General features: G+C 36.2%; 1 protein-coding gene and 1 non-coding gene across 2 annotated transcripts in view; one reads left to right on the forward strand and one right to left on the reverse strand.

The window, feature by feature from the left end:
• Positions 1–18,017: 18,017 nt before the first annotated feature.
• TRNAL-UAG (transfer RNA leucine (anticodon UAG)) lies at positions 18,018–18,097 on the reverse strand. The gene has a single exon. It is a non-coding gene; the product is annotated as a tRNA-Leu (tRNA).
• A 1,496-nt stretch (positions 18,098–19,593) lies between these two features.
• The window catches only part of LOC137920065 (SCP2 sterol-binding domain-containing protein 1-like), a 66,479-nt gene continuing 58,499 nt past the window's right edge, over positions 19,594–27,573 (forward strand). The window contains exon 1 of the mRNA XM_068763296.1: positions 19,594–19,686. Within this exon, the coding sequence (XP_068619397.1) occupies positions 19,594–19,686 (93 nt within the window). The remainder of the gene's footprint in view (positions 19,687–27,573) is intronic.

Raw genomic sequence — 27,573 nt, forward strand, 5'->3', positions numbered from 1 at the left:
GTATAAAATTAATGTATTAAAAACTTACCAATATAGCTGATGTGTTAAAAATATAAAGTAAACACTGTTAGTTTATCGCCGCGTTCAATTTTTGTCTACAGACGAATATAAATTTACTGATACCTTAATATATTATATACGGGCGGGGTACCTGATAAAGGAACAAATTCCGCTAACCGGTTGACCCATGTCACGCGCGCGTAATATATTCGACTATACTCTCAACGCCGTACCGTACGTGTTTCTATAATAAAAGGGCACCTTACGATATTTTAGATGTATGAAAAACATTTCAGATGATATTTTACGCTTTTCGAATTTACCTTCCTATTTTTTTCTACGATAACTTTGGGCTAAACAAAGTATTTTTCTTCTTTTCAATCGATGGACACCCACTATAGCCTATAGGCCACCCGCAAAGATCGCCACGTTCAGCACTGCACATACTCAGCAACTTCCCTTACTTATGTCGTCGATCCAACTAGTGGGTGGTCAACCCACGCCGCGTCCACCGGCTCGTGATCGCCATTCGGACCGTGTACCTCGTCCACTGCCACTTACAGACGAGCAATCCTTCAAGCTACATCGGTGATCCTGTTCCTTCTGCGGTTCTCCTCACTTCTAAGTAAGAAAGGGACTAATATACAGCTACTTCCGCTATGCAACAGTAATCGTGCAATGAAGTGCAACGCCCGACAGGCCGCTGATAAATGCGCGTGCGGTAAACAATGCGAAACACAACAAACAACAACAAACAAAATGAGTTCAGGTCAATTTTTGTTTATATACTTCTTCCTTTCTTCACAATATCTTTTATGGCTTCTTTTTGTCCTTCACGTATTTTATCTTTCCTCATTTACAAATCTTCTTCCAAACATCGCCTTTCTTCTCTCATCTGTATTCTTTGATCACAAGTTTACATTACATATCACAGATTTTTACGACTTATGTTTATAAAATACGTTTTTATACACTTTATTTCAAATTTTACAATTACAGTTAAAAATACTCTTTTTTAAAACAAAATATTATTTTGCTTTTATTGATTTTTATTAACAGTTTTGTTTATTTCTCGCGAGTATTACCAACCCTTTGTATCTAACGTCGAGTCTTGTTCCTATTTATTGCGATCTGCATCACTTTTTTACAAAGAATGTAGGTCGCAGATTGTCGTCGTCCATTAGGGACGCTGTGCCAAGCCTTAAGGTTCTATAGCGAAGGCCACTGACTGGCAAGCGCAGCATAAGTCCATCTAAAAGGTAAATAAAAGACTGTTAAGGTAGTCTAAAGTGCTAGATGCAGGCCACTTCATGTTGGTCTTTTTGACTTAATGGTTGTAACGATATTGATAATAAATCATTTTAATCTTCTATCATCAATTTTGGCGAAGAATTTTAAGCAAACCTATTTAATTGGTACAGGATGATCAAAAATATATATAAACGCTTTAGAGGATATACAACTCATTTGTCACTAAAAATCTTTAAGGCTTTTGCACCTACTGTACAATAACTATATGATATAACTCTTTAGATATGAACTGTAATTAACACTTTTGTGAATATATGTTCATGAGGTATGTCAGAAAATTTTTAATGGATCACGCGGTAAGAAAATAAAAAAAAGAAACACTTGCGTTCGCCGCCGTGCTCGAGTTCTCACTAGGAGGATCGATGTTTGTGAGCATCTACGTCATCGATGCTCGCCGCCTGCGCACACGGCTCTGCGTTTTGCACCCGACCACGTTCACGGCATTTCCACTAGATGACATAGAGTAACACAGTTGCCTATCTCCAATGATTCTATATAAACTGATCACTCTCATATATGGTACACTAAGTAATAATATATATTAGAATGTGACAGGCCAATTGCTTTTGGCAGTGCAATGTAAGGGACAGATAGTAAATAAATTACTATTATTATTATGTAGTAATGCTAACTTTGAAAACGTTTTTATTATATTTCCATGACATATATATACATTTTTTATTTCTGAAAGTATAGAATTTGGTACGGTACATTAAGTAAATCAACTGTACATCCACCTCTCAAAAGTTTTTTTAAAAACGTTCTGTATATATAAGATCCAATTTTTCGTCTTAATGTAAGTTATGTTTCTTTTGTCCGCTTAAAAAGAGCAGACAAAGCCAGTCAACCGACGTTGTCTTAATTAATAGAAATTAACATGTCTAATTAGTGGCTCGTTGCCGTGCAGACCACGTAGCGATTAGGGGTCGTTTCGTACGATCCCACAATAAGACTCGCAGTTGTTTGTAGTTGTTTCACGTCGACATCTGTCTCGTGGGTTGCGATTCGAATCCTAAGTTGTACGTAACGGTTGTGTTTATCTTCATTGTTCGTTTCAATTGGCTCATGTTTACTGATCTGAATGTAGGGTGTAAATTAAAATGATCTCAAACGTTCTTGTTTATACAGTAACTATTTATAATTAACAATGAGAGAGAGACAGAAAGAGAGAGAGAGAGAGAGAGCGTGAATGGTACACACGTCAAATCTACTCGGGCCTAAGCGCTGGTAGAAGAGATTGCCATCTGGTCATTTCGGCGAATATCTTAAGACGCGGGACGCGAGGAGTTCCGCATGTGCACACTTGGGATGCGGGTCCCTTTATACCCGTTCCACATAATGCAAACCGTTCGTAACGAGTTAATTGGTTATAGGTACAAAGGCTTTACATGATTGTATAGCTCATTTATCAGTAACAAGGCATATGAATGTATAGCTCATTTATCAGCAAAAAGTTAAAATGATTCTACGTCCTTTATATAGAGATAACTATGAAATATATTTATTTAGTTTAGTTCTTCTATAAGAAAAGGTACAAATTATGCAGGGATAGTAAGTAAGTAATTATTAATTTTCTTCTTTTCAGCCGATGGACACCCACTGCAAGACATAGGCCTATCCACTCCCTGCAAATGTAATTATGTCGTTGGTCTATCCTAGTGCAGGATATACCCACGCCGCGTCTACCAGATCATGGTCACCACTCGAAGCTTTCGTCCACAACGGCCACTGGTTGCACGAGTAACATATATTAATTTTAAAAACACTTTTTTGATATACAATAATATATAATATAAAACCATAATTTTTTGATACTACACATTTATTGACAGCATTTTTATCATCCATTTAAAAATTTGAAATCACCCTGTATAGAAGAGTGATAACTTTAATATAATAAATCAATCATTTATATTTAGAATTCATAAATATAAAAGATATTTCTTTAGTAAATTATGATAGATTGAAATGGAGTATTATTAAGTAATCAGAAAAAAAAACAATAGTTGTATAGAGGCGTGCGATAATATTTCTAGCATTCGATAATTATGACGAATCACTCGCGGCCGCTAAAGGTGCTAATAAATAAAAACAATGCCCGGTAGCGGCGCGGGGGTTATCTCGAAAGCTTTCTTTCTTATATTAGTTAGCATTATTTATGTCTTTACTTTACTATAATACGTCTCGTAAATCAGTTTATTGGAGTAAAGCTAAGAGTTACAAGGAAAAAATGGTAAGCTAGCTGTTAAACACCTAATTTATTGTACACGCACATGATGTACATTCTTACTTGATTCTTTTTTTTGTGAATCTCATCTGTTTTCTCTATTTAACGCAGAAACCTTTTAATTCGAGTGTTTGTTGTATTTGCTTTCCACATACATTTTGATTTGTTACGCATTGTATGTTTATTGCCTTCTATTTTTAGGTTACAATTTGTTTATCACTTTAATTAACATATGTCATTTTGTAATACTATCGGTCCGGTGTAGTCATTTCAAGTTACATAGTAGACATTGTTATCTGTTCATTATATTCTGGGACTTAAAATCTTGTTTCTTCTTGTTCTTTTTCAGCCGATGGATGACCACTGCAAGGTACAGGACTCCACTAAAAATTGCCTGTGTTACTCTGTTATAACTAAATAACTGTGTTACTCTACGTCATCTAGTGGAATTGCCGTGAACGTGGTCGGGTGCAAAGCGTAGAGTCGTGTGCGCAGTGTTTCTTTTGTTTAATTTCTTACGGCCTGATCTATTAAAAATTTTCTGACATACCTCATGAACATATATTCACAAAAGTGTTAATTACAGTTCATATCTAACGAGTTATATCATATAGTTATTCAACAGTAGGTGCAAAAGCCTTAAAATTTTTTGGTGATAAATGAGTTATATATCCACCTCTAAAGCGGTTATATATATCTTTGATCATCCTGCACTTATTAAAGAAGTTTTCTTAAAGCTATAATTGATGATAGAAGATTAAAATGATTTATTATCAATATCTTAACAAACATAAATCAAAAAGACCAATATGAACTGGCCTGCATCTTGCACTTTAGAATACCTTAACAGAGTCTTTTATTTAGTTTTTAGGTGGACTTATGCTGTGCTTGCCAGTCAGTGGCCTTCGCTATAGAACCTTAAGGCTTGGCATAGCGTCCCTAATGGACGACGACAATCTGCGACCTACATTCTTTGGGTATTGAAAAAAAAATGATGCAGATCGCAATAAATAGGAACAAGACTCGACTTTAGATACAAAGGGTCGATACGACTCACGGGTAATAAACAAAATTATTAATATAAATCAGTAAAGGCAAAATAATATTTTGTTTTAAAAAATTATATTTTTAACTGTAATTGTAAAACTAGAAATAAAGTGTATAAAGACGTGTTTTATAAACATGAGTCGTAAAAATCTGTGATATGTAATGTAAACTTGTGATCAGAGAATGCAGATGAGGGAAGAAAGGCGAAAGTTACTATTGTTCTTTTAAAATCCACATTATTGCTGCCTCTCGTTCAATCCCTAACATGGATGGATGGGTTGACTATTCAGACAATTTTTATTCTTTTTTTTTTAATTTCCAAATTCATCTTTCATCCTTCTGAATATATTTCATCCTTTCCTCACAATATCTTGCAAGTAACTAATATCGTGGAGCCTTGTGAGATGTTACAAGCTTCTGTACATTTTTAATCTACATATATTTAATCTATTTATGTATGTACATATATATAAACATATACATATATAAAACAGTCTTGCGTGTAAAAGAATCGATAAAGTAATCAAAATTTTCGATCTCTCTTTTGCAACATGGCGCATGTTTCGTTATTCAAGTTACGGGATTGCAATTTCGAAACTGAAGTTGATTTGATTGGCACCGTATGGACTTTCTTTTATCTTTGAAATATCCACCACAAATACTGTCTCGTCATATATTTCGTATGACTTGCCAAGTACTAATTAATATTTAAGATAGAATATTAAATAAATTCAACATAGGATCTATTATTTTATTATTCTATTTTATTTTTGACTTTGCTTCGCAGGTTGTTATAATTGAGGATATAAAGCAAGGAGAAACTTCTCAATAACTAAACTTCGGGATGTCTTTAAAAAAATAACTATTATTTATTTACAGGCTGTTGTCAGTAATAATAAATAATGTAACGATAATATACTAAGAAAAAAAGTTTTCAAAATTTGGATTGTTACATATTAAAATTAATTATTAAATAATCCTTTCAAACTTTCAGATCCTGTAAACTTTATACCGCAAGAAGACATTGGCCTGTCACATTTCAATGAAAAATAATTTGATATAACATATTTCAGAGTGATCAATTTACTTGATATGAAATACATGGGTAGAAAAGGTTTTAAGCTTCTGGTAGAAAAATAGGCTATTCACCTCCTTAAAGCTCAAGTAATTTCGATAAGTCATTTTATATCTCCTGCAATAACCTCTTTTTTAAGTAACTAACCCAAATATGCAAAGAGAATACAGCACAGCACACGCTTAAGGAGTGTACAACTTAGAAAGAGCTGCGCCGAAAACTCTTCGACACTGTGGGGAATGACCTCTCGTTATTAGGCTTCATTAAGGCGATGGTACAAAACGAGCAGTCATGGAAGGCTGGTATAACCTTCTACGAAAAAGAGATGTTGCAGAAGGAGGCTGCAGAATGACAGAGAGGAAGAACATCTGAACCCCCCATCCGCAGTCAAAGACCTGGATGTTGAAGGGTGTATCGCACCTTTCTCAAACCCTCTTAACATGGCGATGGATTCGGGGTGATCCACTGCAAGTAAGAAGTTGAGGCACTAGGCGACCGCCGTAGAAACTACGGTAGTATGCGAAAACGTTCACGTGATTTCAACAGAAGCCGTTTAAGAAAACCCTGAGGTTTTATCCGGTAGAGTCCGACATAACCCTTTCGTTCCCCCCGCAGGAGTAAGGAGGGATATCCTATGCAGGATTTCCCAATATTAAAAAAAGGTATCCCAAATATATACAGATTTTTATAACAAAAACACTCAAATTACTAAGGGTTAGTTTAACCCCAATGAGAGTTAACTGCGCGTTTTGTCCAGTTCCGTAACGTATTGATTGTTCTCCTTAACGACTGAATGCGTTCGGAATTCGAAATGCTTCGTGCGGCTCAATTATTACTTGGTCGTAATTGTTTTGTTTTCAGAAGTAAACAAAAGAACGAGAATATTTATTTATAAATATCGTACCTACTAAAGAAGCTTATCATGTTTTTTTTATGGCCCTTGCTGTTGGGGGCCTCTCGTACCCCCTATCTTTTGTGGGACAGGGACTTTACGGGCAAATTTATTTAATTATTATATCTGTTTTATTTTCTTTCTCTTCATGTATACTTCTTAAGATCTTTTATCCAGTTTTCTTACACATTTCTCCTTTCATTCTCTTTCGCTCTGTGACCTTTCATTCCTCTCTCGTTACACATTACATTTTATATTTTTATTTCTGTTTGGTTACATTAATATCACATTTTGTAAGCTTATCATGTTATTCCATATTAATAGGTAGTAATGATAATTAGAATAAAAAGTACACGCATTCAATTAGCGCTAAATAGATGTACCAATTAGCATTTAAATGTTGTATGTCAGTATTAATGAATTTAAATAAATTATTTTATTTTTAGTCATTAAGTAAGTTAATAATTCTCGAATATGTACGTGTGTGCGCGTGTGTGCGTGTTTGTACGTGTGTGTGTGCATGTGTGTGTGTGTGTATGTGAGTGTGTGTGCGTTTTTTTTTTTTATAGAGGTTTAAAAATACTTTTACGTATCATAGGGCCTGATGTTGGTGCCCCGTATGTCGGACTCGATCTAGATCAATACCGACTAAAAACAATCCTCTCTCTTCGGTATCCCTGGTCCCCACGGCATGGCCGTTAGGCATTACTTCGCGGGAGGGATTTAGCCGCAGCTTTCTCTGATAGAGTGGCTGTTCAGGCAAACTTCCTCCGCTCCTGCTCTGTTTTTCGCAACTCCTTCAGCACCGTCGTACAGTACGCGCTCGTAAGTTCCCAGGCCGAAGGCGAGGATAGCATTGTAGCTATCAGAGTTTCAGGATAGATTTTGCATCCTACACCTTCTTCCCAAGACCTCCTGGCTTCGTTAAATCGGGGGCAGACGAAAAAGACATGCTCTGCATCTTCAATCATTCCGACACAATTAGGACAGTCAGGGGAATCTTCGTATTTGAACCTATGGATATACGCTCGGTAACAGCCGTGGCCGGATATCATCTGAGTCAGGTAGTAGTTCAACTCTCCATGATCTCGGTTCACCCATGGCTCTAGGTTTGGTATTAGCTTCCCAGGACGATTGCCACTGTTGCAAGCTTTTCAGTCTTCCCCGAATTCTAAGTTCAGTTGAAATTGGGTCTGATTTGCTTTTTTTGCTACGGTACAGATCAGTTCTTTCGTCTGCAAGAAGCGCAACAGGAACCATACCTGCTATCACGCATGCCGCATCCTCCGATACTGTACGAAAGGCGCTAGCTACCCGTAGAGTGCTGACTCTATAAACAGAGGCGATTTTCCGTCGGGACTCCTGTTTGCTCAGTGCATCGGACCATATGGGTACTCCGTACATAAGCACTGACGTAGTCACCGACGCTAATAACTTCCTTCTGTTTTGCTTAGGACCTCCGACATTAGGCATGAGTCGGCAGAGTTTAGCTGTCACCAGAGACGCTTTCGCTGCTGCTCTCTCAGCCTGATCTTTAAAGTTTAACCTATGGTCGATCATTACTCCAAGGTACCGTATAGCTGGTTGAGTTGCGATTTCACAGCTGCCGACATTGAGTGTGATGGTCTCCGCAACTCTCCTGCCAGTAATGAGCACTGCTTCCGTCTTCTGCTCAGCCAGTTCTAGTCCGACTGACCTCATCCACAGGGTGATTATTTGGAAGGATCTTTCAAATGCCCACTTCACTTCCCTATTTTACGTAGGTAGTACATTCAGTGAGCTAAGTGCCCCCATGATGACCTCCCATTTTGCTGAGTTAAAGGCGTTTTTAATGTCCAAGGTGGCAACCAGGCAGTATTTTATCGAGCCTCTCTTCCATCTTTTCCCAGACACTGCTAGTTTTGCTATATTGACTACTTGCTCTATAGCATCTAGCATAGACCGGCCTTTTCTGAACCCATACTGTGAGTTAGCTAGGTGGGGTTCAACTGCTGCTTCGATCCTGCTGTGGATAATACGTTCTAGTATTTTCCCCGCAGTATCCGGCATACAGGGGGGCCGGTATGACGATGGCTCGTCTGGTGGCTTCTTATCTTTAGGGAGAAGTACCAGTCTCTGTCGTTTCCACGCGGTAGGAAAGGTAAGTTAAGGTAGTTAGGTAAAGGTAGTTAGGTAAAGGTAAGTTCCAGTAAGCAGCTATTGTAGGCCTCCAAGAAGACTCCTGGTGTTGCTACAATAGCTTGCTTAAGAGCTACGTTGGGGATCCCATCCGGTCCCGGAGCTTTGTTGTTTCCAACCCTACCGCATGCTACCATTAGCTCCTTCTCGGTAATAGGGGGGATTTCATTCGGATCCACAATCCCTAGTTGAAAGGAGGATTTTGGTTGCGTGGGGAACAGAGCTCTTTTAATTCTTCCTAGTAGAATAGGACAAGTGGGCGTTGTATTCTCATGTCTCAGTTGTTTAACTACAACCTGGTACGGCTTGCCCCATGGATTCTTTTCAACCTCTTCCAACAATATTTTCCACGCGTTTCTCTTGCTCTCTTTAATGGATTTATTTAATTTTAATCGCGCTTCCTTATATTTGTCGTAGAGCTGCTCGAATTGTGGTGTTTTCCGAGCTCGTTGGGAGGTTCTACGCGCCTTTACACATATTTTCCTAAGCTCAGCAATGTTATCATTCCACCAGTACACCGGTGGGGTTCGGTTGTTGTTGCGTCGCCTTGGCATTGTTGCATCGCAGGCCTCAGTCAGCCTCCTTATGATTTCAACCGCCTTTTCACTGGCACTTTTGGAAAGCAGTGGTCGATCCTCGAGTGCTATCTTGAACAGGCCGGGATCATACATGCTAGTCCTCCAACCCACTGAACCAGTTCTTGTGTATGGTACTCTATTTGTATTTGGCTTACATGATACCTCCCAGTATATGGCACAGTGGTCGCTAGCGGTGTAAGTATCCGAGATCTCCCAACTGCTATTTCCTCTTGCTAGTGTACTGCTGACGAAAGTGAGATCCACAATTGAGCTCGCCTCGCCTCTTGTGAACGTGGGTTTATCGCCTGTATTAAGTAAGGCGACGTCCAACAGTGACATCGCTTCCAGAAGCTGGCAACCTCTAGTATTAGTAGCTTTACTACCCCAGTCCACTGCCCAAGCGTTAAAATCTCCAGCTATAGCTACCGGGGAGTACATTCGGGCATCCTCCACTAATTTGGCCAGGAACCGGACGAACTCATCGTGTGTTAGGCTAGGTGGTGCATAGCAACTGTAGAAACGTATTCCATTAAATTTGGCTCTTACAAATCCAGAACAATTATTTTGATTACCCTGGAGAGGTTTAGTGCCACACGCCCAGATGACAGCTTTTCCTTCCTTATCGGTGATCCAGTTTAGGCCACTGATGTGCTTATAGGGTTCCGAAATTAGTACTATGTCTAATTTTAGCTCCCGTACAGTCTGCATGAGTAGGTCTTGGGCAACCTCACAATGATTAAGATTAATTTGTAGTACCTTGATCATTTTTGAGGCTGTCTTAACATCTGAAGTGCTTTTTTAAATACAGGGCAATGACCACATCCTGCAATGTGAGCACAGTCTTCGGAATTCCCATTATCAACACAAAGGATACATCGGGCTTCCTTACCGCACTCTTTGGCTTTGTGGCCTATTTCCCCACATTTGATGCAGCTCTTCGATCTGTCATGTTTGTTGCTGCATTTGTTTGCAACGTGACCATAGTGCCAGCACCTGAAGTATTTTATAGGCCTTTGAGTAGCTCTTATCCTACAATTGACCCAACCTATCTTGATGTTTTGCCGCTCTGTTAAGGTTCTGGCCAATTCTGCTGCTACTCTAATAGAAGCCGTAAGTGTTCCTCCGTATGCTTTGCGAAGGGACTTGACGCAGTGTTCAGAAATATGGCTTCCTCCGCCAGTTATTTTCTGTAGGGCTTCTACGATTTCAGGCACCGTCGTGGTTTCGTCTAGGTCCTTAATCTCTAATTCCTGTTCAGGTACTTTGCATACTACCGTAGCATCTTTTCCAAGAACTGTGGAAATGGTGTTTCTTATCTCCTGCGTTTTATCTTTTTGATTTTTCGCTAGGATAAGAAGCATATCGCCCGTAGCCGTCCTTCTAATTTTATCAACACATTTGCCTATATGATCCGCGGAAGCATCTTTTTTGACCCGCTTAAGGATCTCGGCGTACTGATCCTTCTGGCTTGGGCGAATGATAAGAGCACTCGGACGCGTTACTACTTTTTTCTTGGGTTGCTTCTTCTTTTTTACCTCTTTCCACTCCGAGTGATCGTGTGGAAGTGGCGGCTTTGGCTTCAGCTCTGGCCTTACCGTAACTGCTAAGTCCGTTGTATTAGCTTTTCGCAGTTTCGGTGCCTGGCTGATCTCCAAGGGTGAAGAGCGTTCCGTCCTTTTGACTTTTCGCGTTTTTCGGCTCTTCGGTGTTGCCGATTTGCTTTCTTCTTCGGTTTCTTTTACAGTCGTGTCCGAATACATTCTGTAAAGAGACGGTGACGTTTGCACTTCTCCTACAGATGTGGTGGCGTTTGATTTTCCGACGCTTCCAATTTCCCTGGTGATCTTTGCAAACGATGTACCTAGCGCGGCCACATGTTTGCGGATCTCTCCATGAACGTTTAATTTGCCCTTTATGTACTCCGCCAGGGCAGTGATTGTATTTTCGTGGAGCTGTAATGCCTTCTTCAGCTCCATATTACTTTCATTTTCGTTTGTTTTTTTGATTAATTTATCCATGCTGTTCCCGCGAGAACCTAGGGAAATATACAGTCCGCTTCGGCAGAGCCCCGGTTACCGAAGTAAGGCCACTTAAGTACGCCTGAGGTGGGACCTGGTACCCTCAGGGGAGCGCTTGCGACGACCATTCCCTGTCGCCTTCCAGTCCTGGGCACGCTAGACCACTGACATCGGGTTGTGTTTTGTCCGCGAGGGCTATTTTATTTCACCCCTACCCTGTTTCGCAAATTGCGACTCTCGGGCTTTCCCCTATCCGCAACCTTGGGGAGGCGCCACGTAGCAGTACACCTCAGCCCGTGGGGAGTGTGTGAGTGTGTGTGCGTGTATGTGTGTGTGCGTATGTGGGTATGTACATGTACATAGGTAGATAGATTTTAGAGAGTAATAGTTTATAAAAAAATGTACTTCGCTATCAGTAATAATAATAAACATTCTAATTAATCATTTTATAGAGGTTGTATGGATACAGATGTAAAAGCTTTAATGATTTTTGCTGACTATTTATTCAAAGTGAAGAAATAAAAAAGTTTTAATTTTTTTTCGCGTTCCAATTTATTACTGTTCGTAATAAAAAAATAACTGGCCGCCTGTATCCCGAATCATATATAAATGATTCACGAAATTCGGGTCAAGTCGAGTTCAGATTGTTAAGTTATTGCGCACTCTAATATTATCTGTCATCCAAAAACAAAAGGGCAACGTATAGAAGAATCTTTCGCATTCGAATTTTAATTTATTTTTTAAATTATAACTAAAAGAAGTTAAAACACAAAATGCATATTGCGTTTTTTATTTATTCGATTCATTCAATTATTTCTTTAACATTTTAATATACACATTAAAAAAATTATTTTGTTGTTGTTAAATAGTAACCAATGTATTTATTAAACTGCAAATACTCATAGTACGCGGAATTTTCAGCTAACCAGAAGATCGTAGTTCATAGTGACAGTTTTCACACATGTTTCAGAGTTTCTTTTTTCAATAAGAGCTTGTGGCAATATTAGGAAACATATAGAAAAGATTAATGTGACGGTATGGTATGTTCTGAAGTTATGTTACAACGTAAACAAAGGAAACGGGGAAACATTTTTTAAAATACTACCTCAATGTTTAATCAATATTTGACAACTATGTTGCATAGTACCACGATTAAACATGAATATGTCTACACAGTCAATAACTGTCTCTCCTTCATGTCTTTAATCTCCATCCAAAGGTTCCCTGGTAGAGATCGTCTCGTGCGATAAAACCCCTTCTTGTACTTGTATATAAATTGTCTTTTTTTAGTTATTATCTACGTTATTTTGTTACATTTCCTTTTTGATTTATTTTCCAGAGTTTTCGCGTAATAAAATGTTAATAATTTTTAATGGAATTAAATTAAAAATGAAGTTCATCCTAAGTAAGAAAAGGACAAAAATTTGCCACTTCCGCACATGCAGTGGTAGTCGTGCAATGAAATGCACCGCCCGCCAGTCCGCTGATAAATGCGTATGCGGCAAACAATGCGAATCACAAAACCGCCACCACCAAATTACTCAACACGTGTTTCACCCCTCCACGGGGCATCTTCAGGAGTTATGTTACACCGATTAGTGCCACTGTGGACTCTGTGTTTGGCACGACTACCACTGCATGTGCGAAAGTGGCTAAATATTGGTCCTTTTCTTAGTTAATTAATAAACAATTTATCAGTATTACCTGATGATGTTGTCAAATAATAAACGGTCGCTACAAGGCATAGGCCTTCCCACAGATCGCCGCGATTTTTACTATATCGCCAACCCCTTACCAGCTCAGAAATGCCACTCAACATCACAACTAAACAGTAAAGACATAATTATTCTTAACTATACACACTAATCTGCCTTTAAACATAGATCAGGTTTTTAATATATACGTCACTAAAAACATGTTTGACGAAATAGCAGATATTTTCAGAACAGTACGAAAATCCAGTTTACACACCGAGCTTTTTGTGCACTTTAATCAAACGTTAGTTTTTCCACACTTTGCTCGGGCTTAATAAACTGATGTCACGGACAGCCAGTTATTTTCATGAAGCTCGTTGGAAAGCTCTCGTGAAAGCTTTGTCTTGATATTAAAAGGCAATAAATATCAAGTGTCGAGCCAGCGAGGAGCTAAGGTATGTACGGGGAAGAGAGCGGAGGCGGACACGAAAGCGGGTAAGTTGACGAATGCAGAGACTGGAATGGTGAAAATAGCTAAAGTGGGAGCGGTAGCAGTCGCAGACACGAGTGCTCAGACGGGAGCGATGAAAAAAGATGAAACTAAAACGGTGTGGCAAGTCAATGAGGAAGTGGAATTAGCGAAGAGACTAAAGGTGGAAACGAGGCTAGATGCAGAGGGGAACGCGGAAGCAGCTGCAGTAAAAGGAGCTAGAGCGGTAGCGGTGGCGAATACTGATGTAATCGCGGAGACGAAAGTAATGAAGATATCAAAAGAGGAATCGGTGATGGATACGAAGAAAGGTGTGAATGAGGCAGAGAAAATATCAAAAAAAGGAGCGGTGATAGAAACAAAAGTGGAAGTTGGAAACCGGGCTTGATGCAAAGGCGAACGCGGAAGCGGATGCGGTAAAGAGAGCAAGAGCGGTGGGAGTGGCGAATACTGATGTGATGGCGAAGGTGAAGTAGTGAAGATATTCAAAGGTGGGATCGGTGGTTGATCTGAAAACAGGTGTAGATTCGGCAGCGAAAAGAGCAAAAGTAGAAGCGGTGGCAGTAGCGGTGAAGGCAGGAAAGGTGAGAGCGGTGACGAGAGTGGTGAAAGTAGCGAATATAGCAGCGATATAGTATTGTAACGACATCGTCTGTCAAAAGTATTTCATATTTCAAGACAAATACTAATCATGTATCAATTATATTTGTAATCAGCCTTATCAATTAAAAAAAAGTAATTTAATGCGTTAAACAAATGAATTACAAGAAAAGCGGTCTTACCTTTTAGATTGTAATACAGCAAAAATGTCAATTTCTCTATTTACTGTATAATATAATAATATTTGTAACAATAAAACTAAGTTGAGTTTCATGTGGATATCAAGGAATTTAAGAAGCCTCGTATTATAAAGTTGAATGATATCATTAAAGATAACTTTAATGTTTGATTTTAATTTCATATTAAGGCTCTTCGAATATTCTTCTCTGGGCTTACTTAAAGCTATCACTATTTATGGTCCACTTAAAAAATTAATATGAGTGAGTCAAAATAAAAATATTCTCTTTGTGGTATAAAATTGACAATTTATGAATAATTGCATATTTTTACTAACTATCCACTTAAGAAAGAAGAGAAGAAGACGATATCTAATAGATTTAGGCGTTACTTTGCGGAAGTCCATCTTAAGTAAGAAAAGGACTAATTTATATAGCTACTTTCGCTATCGAGTCTCTTTAGCATTAATCGATGTAACATAACTCCTGAAGATGCCCCGTGGAGGGGAGAAACACGTGTTGAGTGATTTAACGGTGGCAGTTGTGTAATTCGCATTGTTTGCCGCATGCGCATTTATCAGCGGGCTGGCGGGCGGTGCACTCTGTTTCACGACTACCACTGCATGTGCGGAAGTGGCTAAATGTAGGTCTTTTTCTTACTTAAAACTATTTTACTTATATATTTATTTGATGTATGGTAAGTGGAAAAGGCAATAGACAGATCCACATAGCTCTCAGAAAATAAGGCTCAAGCAGCTGGGCCTGAAGGTTCTGGATATAAGACCACGAGCCTACAACTGCTAGACCCTGGATGCAGACCGTCTCCAACATATCTCATTGAAAACCTGTGCCTTTGTTTAGTAGGAGACGTGCTATGGCTATAATAATCATAGATAGATTACATAAATGGATCTTCTAAGTATATTAAAGTATGTTTTGTAAAGGAAATCCGCAGGAATTTTTCTAGAATTTACAAATCGCAGTTAGTGTAATTTAAGCATATAGTTCTTCTAAATAGAAGATATATAAGAAGGAAAACAAAAAAAATTGTATCTCTCGTATCAATGACCTCAGCGGCAGCTCTCAAACAACCATTATCTACCCAGCGTCGTACAATTTACGACCACTTAACGTCCACAGAGGTTTCCTAAGAAGATTCCGGAAGCGACAAAACTGTTTATTATTGTCTCCGTCCGTGTTTGTGTACGAATCACTGCGTATGTGTAAAGAGCATGTAATATATAATTTATAATGTAAATAGCCTTCATTTGTTTCGACCTAAAAATACTTTTAAAAAAATACAAGTGATAAACGACCTGGTCATCGGAAGTGATTTGGTATAGGCCACTTAGAACCGCTATTATTAGAAATCTATCAGGCAAATCTATGTCAGGCCCTGGACATCGTATGGCTGAGATGATGATGATATATGGATTACAGTAATACCCCGCTTTACGCGAGGGATACGTTCCAAAAAAATGGCGTTAACTGAAATTTGCGTATAACGAGGTTTATGATTAAACATAGTCAAAAATTATTACAAAAAAATACAAACCGTTTTAATCAATCACTTTAATTCTAGGAACAATTTATGCAACACATACTCTTATTTTTTACGGAAAAATACATCTCTTGTCTTTTGGGTAACGTTTTGTTTACGTTCTTGTAAAATACGTTCATAACACCCAACACTGTTTTTAATTGTTTGACAGATGGTCAAGACACCATAGAGAAGTTGATGACTACATTATATTTATACGCACTCTTTCGCGTAATTCGAGGCATTTGAGCGCGAAATTTGCAATTCGCGTTATAGTGAAACCGCGTATAACGGGGTCGCGTAAAGCGGGGTATTACTGTATATCGAAAAACATTGTGAATGTCGGGGGGATGAACCCCTCTATATAAAATATTACTTGTAAAAAAGTAAAATAATCGCTTTATTTTTCGATATACCTACATATTATGTGAGTAAATTAATTTATTTCGATTTAAAAAATAAAAACTTAAAGAAAAACGATTAGCGCAGCGTTGAACATCAACTCACAAAGTGCACAGATGTTAGATGCGGGCCACTTCCAACTTATCCTACTGGAAGTTTATGGGCAAGGCCTATGTCCAGCCGTGGACTGTATATTTACGATAAAGAAAACTTGTTTGTTTTATACGCGATTATATTCTATCTTCAGTTTACATACAAATTATAAAATTTTCAACATATCCAAAAAGATTTTTTAATTAAAAGTACACAAAACTGTTCATCTCAATAAAGTGATTTTGAAAATGCATTTCACTATTACCTTTTTTTATAAAGGAACTGTAAAGTTGTTCGTCTTCGTTTATTACGCGGCTACAAAATATTTCTATTAATATACGAAATTTAAAACGTTTATAATATACCTACATACTTAAATAATCTCATAACTAAATTAAAATAAATATATTGTAAAATTTTGAAAACAGTTTTTTTTCTCTTTGAAATAAGTATTTATATTATATAACACGTAAATAATAAAAAAAACTATTTAAATGATTCATATATTATCTAATCTCCAGATACCCAGAGATATTTTAGTTTTAATTAATAACAGGGTTAAAATACCTTTCTATGTAATATGGAAACCTATAGAGCGTTTAAGTGCAGTCGTCCTCATGAGTGCATCTGCACTTAGGCCCGTGAGTACATGTGCACCCAAACACAACAATTTCATTACTTGTCGTGTGTTGTATTTTCCTAATTAAATTTATATTTTAGTACATCTGGTGATTAAAAAACTTAACAGATTTGGGACTCTATTCTTTATGAGACAGATGTGAGTGTCGTTAGAGATATAAAGAGAAAGTCAGCCCGCGTACCTGCACTCTTTTGCCAGTCCAATTTGGTCCCATACTGCGGACATTATCAAAGTTTAACTGCATCATACTATCGTTTGTATATTGTTGAAACTGTTTACAATATGCATAAAGTACGTTGAAAAGTTATTTAAGTAAAAATAACTCATTAAAAGCCATCGTATTGAAGCATTATAATATATTTTAATTATAAGATGTAAAAGATCATAAAACTATATTAATTGTTGCTGCAAACGATACAGTTTCACAGGCAATATTTGTTACACTCTTGCTTATGTTTATATTATTTGTTAATACATAGTTTTACATACTTAACTTTAGAGCTAAGTATCACTGTAATAAATGACCACAAAAGTTAAGTTTAATAGTTAAGGACACTTGACGCGGACAGCTCACCATTACCTGTCTTATAGACGATCTTTAAGGGAGACCTAGGCCTTGCAGTTAGCGTCTATCAGTTTAAAATAATAACACCACGATGAGCAATAGTTAAATATATTTTTATATGAAATGAAAATAAAAAAAAAACAAACGAATTCAAATAATGAAAATCCTTGAATTTCTTTAAGCTCCCTAACAAACCCCAGTACGTTGTATGAAGCTATATGTCAGTTGCAATGTGAAATATAGTCAGCATCACAATGTATTGGCAATGAATATAAGGAAAAACCATCTCTTAATTGTGGCAATCGCGCTAAAGCCTTTGTTTGGTAACCAGCAAAGTGTACACCATTAGGAGAACTTCACGAAATAAAAAATTACTAACATGTACAGCCAATAAAGGTTGTCTGTACGCTATGGCGTATATATATATATATATATATATATATATATATATATCATATAAATATATTAACAATTTAATAAAAAATAGATCTTGACAGCGGTAGGATTCGAACCCACGCCCTTTCGGACTGGTGCCTAAAACCAGCGCCTTAGACCGCTCGGCCACGCTGCCCGCGACAATTCTCTCGCAATATGTCATACAGTAACTGGCGATAAATATTGCACATCGACCTTCGGAAAGAAACAATCGGATAATTTCGGCTTCGTAGAACACTATCTCTGTCCCACACTACCTATGTACCGTTTTGTCAGTCACTACCTGTGTAACGTTTTGTCAATCATTGTAATTCATTCGACAGAGATAACGCTCTACGAAGCCGAAATTAGCCGATTGTCTCTTTCCAAAGATCGAATGAAAGGCAATATTTATTGCCGGGTACTGTATACAACTATTGATACAACAGGGTTATTGATTGTAGATAATAAAGTTCAACACTATCACCTATATTTATATAGTAAGAGGAAAATGTATAGCTCTGTTAATTTATATGTATAAAATCTGATCTAGAAATCAATGATTTCAGAAACAATAACGTAATACAGTAAGAAAAATCGTTTTAAAATTCAAATTACTATATTCTAAAATAATTATTGTTTACTATCTGTCTTGCAGGCTTTGTACTGTTAGAAGTAATTGTCCTGTCGGATTCTAATAAAAAAAATAAGTTAATGTAACATATTTCAAAGTGCACACTTGTATTAAGAATGATTAGAAGTAGGTTGTAATAATTAAAAAAAAAATATGAGTTATACATTTACCTCTAAAATATTTACACTAACTAATCTTCCAGTTTTTTGTTACAAAATAAAGCTTTTGCAAAGAATAGCAAAAGCCTTGGTATTTTTTTTTCCGAAACGATAATCAGATATTAATTAAGCATCTGTTTTGAAAGTATTTATAAAATTAATTAGGCTTCAATCATTTTAATTAAATAAAACACAAAATGAAACATTAGAGTTTATTTTCGGCATCCATTAATAACGAAGGTTTTTCATTTTTATTGTACTCGACGAAATGCAATAATATTTATTTAATATATAATTTTATATATAATATGTAATATATAATTTATATTTAAACCGCAATAATTTTTATTAATAATTTCATTCTAGACATTATTAAAAATGTCTTAATACACCTACATCCGCAACACGTGTATCGTGTAATCTTGTTACAGTTACAAAAAAGAAAAACCGTAGCAGAGATTCCGAGTGTATTTGTTCGAAAGAAGAAACAGTTAAACTTTGCGGCGTTATAACTTCGTGCAAGTGTTCACTTTATCTTTTTAACTGGACTTGATATGTTTCAAAAGCAACAGTTCGATCGACCAATATTGCAAGCCGCACAATCCAGTTCATTCTTTAACATTTTCACACTTAACACTGTAAGAAATACAACATTAAATTGATATGTATACGAGTATATATATTAAGATATCATTATACATCTAGTAGTATTTGATCTAAACTACATATCATAAAAATAATCATGTTTGTGATGTGGAAAAACGTTTATTTAATAATTAGCATAATTTGTGCCCGGAAAATGAATAATATAAATATAATATAATGCGCCTACGAGCGGTTGCGCATCGTTCCCTAGTTCAAATGCGACTCCCCGAGAACTGCAACAGCCGCGGGCGCACGTGCTGCGCCTTGGCAGTCAGCCAAGCAAGAGCGCGTATAGTGCACGCCGTGCGAGTGAGCGAGACGAGTGGGCGAGACGAGCAAACGGTCGAGCGTTGTGACGACGTCCGCGGGAACTTTCACATATGGCGGCTTTTTATGTAGCAATATTATTACATGTTTATTTATATAAATGCAAAGTAAGGCATGGGGTTCCCCCAAAGATCGCCACGATGATGGTTCTTGCGCTTGCGCATCAAGCGACTTCAGGCGACTTTAACCATGTCGTGGGTCCACCTAGTGGGAAGCTACCCACGACGCGATCGCCACTCGAAAGCCTATCGGATAATTTTATTAGATCTTATTATCTATTATTATTAATATAATATTATTATTTAAGTCAAAGTCACTGGCAGTCGCTAAATGCGGGCAGGGCATGGCCGATCAACGTAACATCAAGGAAACTATCTTTGGTTGAGGATTATGCCTTAAAAATGTCATATATCCGATGACAAAATGATTACGATATCATTATGTTTATTTATAAAGATACCAAGATGTTTAATTACATGTATTGTCATTTAATCTAAGTTGTTTCGTATTTTATATTAGTGCCTTTAATTTTATAAAGGCTTTAATGATTTTATATATATATATATATATATATATATATATATATATATGTGTACATGCAAAACATCTCCGTTAGGTATTGTTGAAGCCCCCCCTCCCTCAATATGACCTTGGCAACAGATTCGGGGCGATCTACCGCAAGCAAGGAATCGAGGCACTGGGCCACCGCCGTTGAAACTGCGGTAGTATACGAAAGCATTTCCGTAGTTTCAACAAAAGCCGTTCACGAAGACCATGGGGTTTTAGCTGGTAGGATTCCGGCATAATCCTATCGTCGCCCCCGCAGCGAAGGGATCTCATACAGGATTTCCCCAAAAAAATAAAATAGGTACTATTAAAACGCTTTGCTATATTTAATCATTATACAAATATACATGAGTTGTTTCTTTATTTTTAATGTAAATATTTTTAATACTTTATATGATTTACCTGTTTAACTAAACATCTATTTTAATATTCACTTCTTGCTGGTGTAAAGTGAGGCACTAAAAGCTAAATAGTACACAGTGACGACTATTTTATCGTGTACTAAAGGCTTATGGTGTAAACCTCATGTCATGTCATGCCATGGTTCTTCTACCTTGGACTTTCGTAAATGTAGAAAAGTTTAACTGACGAGATCACGTTTCAGAAATTTCCTGTAAAATAATAAATTTCTATAATCTATCTCTATCTCTAACTTCGATCTGATATAATTTATAAATACATTTAAAAAACTTTTAAGTTAAACGGTTTTTTTTTATCCATATTGTGGTGGTTGTGGAAAAATATGTACCTAGTCCGCCATATTGGAACGACGTCCATCTTGAATTTTAAAATTTGACATAATCATCGTGTTTTACTAGTGTAGCCCTTTCATTTGATACCCATATTAAGGGGGTTAAGGAAAAATATGTAATCCGCCATTTTGTATCGGCGGCCATCTTAGATTTATAATGTTATTGATTTTATTATATTGTATTGTCATCTAAATTAAATGTGTGTACCAAATTTCAGATCAATCTGACAACGGGAACGTGCTTAAATTTCAATTTCTAATTTTGACCAAAATAAACAAATTACGTACGGGTCGAACTAAATAAAACCGTTTAAAAACCTTGAATGTAATATAGGTGTAATTTTAAATGTTTTGTCTCCCTGCTAAGCTAAGATACTGATCAAGATATACTCAAAACAATATTTATGACGAAGTTTATTATGTAGATCGTTTCTGTAAACCTATGGCGATCGTATACAACCACATTAAATATTTATTACACTTATAGGGAAAGAAAACCGCAATGTTTAATTAACATTAAACATTGCGGTTTTCTTTCCCTTGGTTTTTTAACCATAATAATTTTAATATTGTTACAAAGCACTAGTTACAGAACCCTCTAAACAATAAACACGGAACCCTACGATCAATAAATGTCATAAACACCCGTAACCTTGAATTTATTATAGATTTTTGTGTACGTTTCTCGGATATTCTAACTGCGTACTATCTCGAACTTACTAGAACCTTATCAGTAGTATAAATAGGTGTACTCCCCATGTCGACAGTTCAGTGTTGTTGTTCGAGTTATAAGATTAAGATCTACTATCAGCGATTCAAAGTGACTATTTGGTAAGTTATTTGTACAGTGATTTCTTGAGCGATTTGGAAGCGTAGTGTGGCTTAAACGAAAGTATACTTTGTTAAAGTAGGGTGACCGTCTTATTTGTGAATAAAAGACTATTTGTGAACCAGTGGTGTTTCATTTCGAGTCAGAACCCACAGAACGTAACAATATTACCATTAGATATTTATTATTTCTAAAACTATTGTTTTTAGATAAGATACATAAATTGATAGCAATAGAACCATACATGTTTCTTTTGTTTAAAGACGAAAGTTTTTGACCATTGTGCCTTTGCCAGTAATGACATACGGATTCGAAACGTGGTCATTTACAATCTTCATATGAAAGCTCAAAGTCACTCAGAGAGCAATGGAGAGGGCTATGCTCGGACTTACACTGCGAGATCGAATCAAAAATATGATCCACAGAAGAACCAAGATCACCGCCGTAGCTCGAAGAATTGCTCATATGAAGTGACAATGAGCGGGATACATCGCTCTTGCAACTGATGGCCGCTGAGGCTGAAAACCTTCGGTCCACATAGTGGGGGGTCCGACGACTTAGTTAAGGTCGCTTGGAAGTCACTGGATTGGAACAACGCAGGGCTGATCATCGTCGCGATCTTTGAGGGAGGTCCATACCATGCAGTGGGCGTCCATTGGCTTAAAAGAAAAAAGAAAATAAAGGTAAATAAAGAATAATTGCCTTAGATGGTGTAACATTTAAGAAACACACTTGCAAAGTTCTTGCACTTCAAACTTCAACTGACACGGGTACGTTTCTGTTTGTATTAGTAAATGTTTGAGCATTTCTCTCGTCTATATACCGACGGTTTCTCACTGTAATTAAAAAATATCGAAATTATTGTTACATATTTTTTTTAAATATTCAATAATCAAATAATTAAATGATGATAATCCCGATGATGTCGTCTAATTATTTTGATTTAATTCAGGCTATATCTAATAAAGTGTAGGTTGCGGATGGCTGGCATTACGTAGAGCGGCCTTACACGAAGCCTCACCCGCTTTCCGCACCTCGCGATCTCTCCCACTAGCGCACAAGCTGGAGTAAATAAAAATATGCACCGGGGTACCATAACCAACCGCACTCTCTCTCGGACACGGCATCTCGTAAAATGGTATAGTTAGACTGTAATATATAGGTGTAGTTTATGTGTAGTGTGAATACTGAGTTATGTTCATGATTTATTGTTATGTTCTTATATAACAATAAATCATGAACATAACTCATAATCAATATTCATAATTATTCATAATCAATAAACGTGTTTGTTAGTAGAGAATCAAAAATAAAATATTTTTTAAAAATTGGATAATATTTTGACGATCAATAAAAGTTCTGTTAAAAGTTCAAATATTCAATAAACGTTTATCTTTAACATTTATCTTTTAAAATGTGAAAAGACAATTGATTCATTCTTAAAACCACTAAAAACTTGTATTCTCTTTACCATTTAAGTAATACCTATCCTTAATACCGTACGGTATTAAAGATGTATGTGAAAGTAATAAAAAAACTAATTGAGTTTACAGCAGTTTCTTCGCATATCAGGACCCAAAAGACGTCTAATATATTCAACTAAAGTTAATAATGTCATTCTTAGAGAATTGAATTTGGAACCTGTGATTCTTCTCTGGGTGTATACAAGTAATGGAAGGTAAAAGGACATGTTATCATGAAGTCTCAAAATTATCTCTACGCTCATAATAATAAAGTCTATATTTCTAAACCCTTTTTATTTTATTTCTAGCATTAGCATGGTTAGTCAATTGACTTCTGTGATATGATCTTAGAGTATATGCCTCCTCCAACTGCTTCATTTCCATCTCCTTGTCCTTCCAATTATTTCCTGTAGTTTATACTATGTCGCGATACTGACATAGTACCACTATGTTGTCCGACGCTTGACTATATGTTATTAATTTTACTTACTAACACGTCGAATAACATTTTCAATTTTATGCTCAAACACAGTTCCAATGAGCAGAAATAGGAGAATGGCGACAATGATTGGACCAAAATACCACCACTCCGTGCATGTTTTGGAGTTTCTGAAATGTTTAATAATTATAATATCAATTTGAGAAATTTTATCCGAGAACGAATTCAAACCTTTAAAAGAAGATTAATCAGTAAAGCATATTATAGTGTTAGAGTTAGAGAGATATTCATATTATAGTGTTAGAGTTAGAGAGATATTCATATTATAGTGTTAGCGTTAGAGAGATATTCATATTATAGTGTTAGAGTTAGAGAGATATTCATATTATTGTGTTAGAGTTAGAGAGATAGTCATATTATAGTGATAGAGAGATACTAATTTTGATTTTCTGGTCGTTATCTGGCATATGAATAAATAAATATTTAAACATTTATTATTATTGACTTTTTGAAAATGCTTATGAAAACCCATTAAAAATACTAATGTATATTTCCTTGTTATATCGCAAACATATTAAACATAACTAGAAATGTTTAGGTTTTAACATAGTGCACGTAAGTACTGCAGTGTTTCGAAGATTTGTGCTGTTAGCCCTAAGCCTTTTACAGCTTCGTCTGACTTACGTTCAAGAAACAGAAAGGTCCGTGAAATATATTATAATATATCCGTGTTTACGAACCTATATTTGATAATTTAATGGAATCAGGCGTTATTTTGCGGAAGTCGATCCTAAGTAAGAAAAGGACCAATATTTAGCCACTTCCGCACATGCAGTGGTAGCCGTGCAACAAAGATGATGACTCCGTATTTGGTACTAATTGGTGTAGCATAGCTCCTGAAGATGCCCCGTGGAGAGGTGAAACACGTGTTGAGTGATTTAACGGTGGTAGTTATGTAATTCGCATTGTTTGCCGCATGCACATTTATCAGCGGGCTGGCGGGCGGTGCACTTTGTTGCACGACTACCACTGCATGTGCGAAAGTGGCTAAATATTGGTCCTTTTCTTACTACATTTGATAGTTTGAAGAATGAGGCAGATAAGACGAGGCTTACCTGGTCGAATCTGTGTTGCTGTTTGTGTAGTGTGTGGAGTGAGAATTAGAAGGCAGCGCAGACCACACGGCAATCTAAGGAAGGAACGTGTAGTTAATTTCTAACACATCACACATATACTCACATCCTCTCAATACTAGACTTTGCCCGCTCCACGAATGATGGATAAGTTTCACAAAACATTTGTACCTTTATATACTATTACTTTGTAATTATTGCATCTGAAACAGTTCAAATAAAACGATTAATATTGTAAAAAATCATATGTAGATTGGTTTTCAGTATCTGCTTTATTATGATTGTTATGTGTGTGTATTTTTAAACGGTGTTATTTAGTTCGACCCGTACGGAATTTATTTGGATCAAAATTAGAAATTGAAATTTAAGCACCTACCCGTTGTCAGATTGATCTGAAATTTGGTACACACATTTAATTTAGATGACAATACAATATAATAAAATCAATAACATTATAAATCTAAGATGGCCGCCGCTACAAAATGGCGGATTACGTATTTTTTCTTAACCCCCTCAATATGGGTATCAAATGAAAGGGCTACACTAGTAAAACACGATGATTATGTCAAAATTTAAAATTCAAGATGGACGCCGTTCCAATATGGCGGACTAGGTACATATTTTTCCACAACCACCACAATATGGGTTGATACCCATAAAACCGTTTAACTTAAAAGTTTTTAAATGTATTCATGTTAACCTATCTTCAAGTTGCTTCGACATATCACCCGTAATGTGAACTCAATTAAAAGTAGAGACGCTAATATGGTCAATTCTTATTAAAACTGCCACTCAAATGTCGGTAAATGAATGCTCTCACTCTGTCAAACACTGAGCTAAATAGAGAAGCACAGCAAGACCAGTGGGGGCACTAAAACAAACCGGAACATGACCACGACCACGACTAAGAAGAAAATTTTGTTTTCATAGTGCGCAGAAAGAAATGCCGCTAGGGTTTTAAGATTCTGAAGTAGACACCACGGATGAGCATGCGCAGGAGTCGTTCTCAAGGTTGACAGACGAGCTTATAAAGGTCGTCATAAAATGACAGACCGCTTCTAAATGGTCTTATTGTAAATCTTGGAAGTTCTATGTCCAACAGTGGATGCTCTACGGTTAAAATAATAATGATTTTGTTTACATTTACACAACATAAAAGTCTAAATTCTTCTACGTTTTTTCAGCTTATAGACGCCCTGTACAAGGCATAAGGCTCCACTTAAGTTTCATGATGATGATCTTTCTTGGTCACATTTGACAGTTATATTTTTTTTTAATAAACTTCATTAATTTATATGAGGAATCAACAAACATTTTATCATTAACAATCACTTAAAGATATTTAAAAAAAAAACACAAAAGACGTCCAAGGATCGAACACGGAGATTGATTATAAATTCAACCAATAACCATGTATGTAATACATGCTGAAAACTTTGATTTTTCGCACGATATTTATAGGCGACAATAGAGTAAGTGTCAAATATTTACTACAGATACAAAACTAAAGTAAATAAAATTTAGTAACTAACCCTATAATAATAAATTTATACCCTTATATATATATATATATATAAATATATGTGTACTGTATAATACAAACCAAATTATTATATACCTTAGAGAAAAGGAATTGGAAGAAAGAAGTGTGGCTATGTTTGCCTGTTACAACCCATGGTTTCACCACACATTCATTTTAAATAGTAGAAAAATTTAAATTGCAAAAACCGCAGAGAATTTTTACGTCATTTCATCTGGTTTAACATTTCTGACATCTGATGTCATTGTGTTATTGTAACGGAATGAAAAGTTTTTAAGTAATATTTGTTTTTAAATATTGCATTTTTTGTGTGTTTTAATACACAATATATGTTTTAAACATTGGAGGTATTGTTCAAAACCTGTAGAATGGGTACAAAAATTATATTATGTATTTTTTTGAAACGTAATAATTTGAGAAATACTTTTTGGACTCCATTCATCTTTTTTTTGTTATCTTACTTATACTTTGTAGCATCTTATGATAAAACAATTAGCTGTGAATATATTGACAAACGACATTACGTTTGGGATAAAAGATAGAATTATATTAGGACCTAAAATAAGTTCTCGCTGTTTTTTTTTTATAAAAAAAATTTATTTAAAATACTATGCTTACAATGACATTACTCAAAGTATTGTCCATCATTAGAGACCACTTTCTCCCATCTCTCTGGTAGCAATTGAATCCCCCGTCGGAAAAATGACTCATCTTTCGTGGCAATCCAAGAATCAAGCCATTTTTCGGCTTCTTCAAAAAAATGGAAGCGCTGCTCGCTTAATAGATATATTTTTTTGTTCAGCATAGAGTTAATGACATTAGATTAAAAAGAAGATACATCTATACCTTAATTTCTTTTCTGTTTATTACAGTCTTCTTGATTAAGAAATGACTTTTCTTCATCAATACCTGGTAATATTTTATTTAAGTTATTGATTGATTCATTGAGAGATGTTGTATATTTGTCGTTTATGTTTTGTGTATAAACTGTTATCTCATGTATTTTATCGAAAGAGTTTTCCACGTATGTACTTACTCATCACGATATCTCTAAAACCACAAAGCATAAGAACTTAAAACTTAGTAAAAATATTTCTTTTGTCAAGTGGAGATCAGCTAAGAACGGATTTTGTGAAATGTTTACAAC

The sequence above is a fragment of the Battus philenor genome, unplaced genomic scaffold (assembly GCF_028537555.1).
Source record: "Battus philenor isolate CCGP_79_NKW_IND1 unplaced genomic scaffold, ilBatPhil1.0.hap1 SCAF_17, whole genome shotgun sequence".
Taxonomy (NCBI): Eukaryota; Metazoa; Arthropoda; class Insecta; order Lepidoptera; family Papilionidae; genus Battus; species Battus philenor.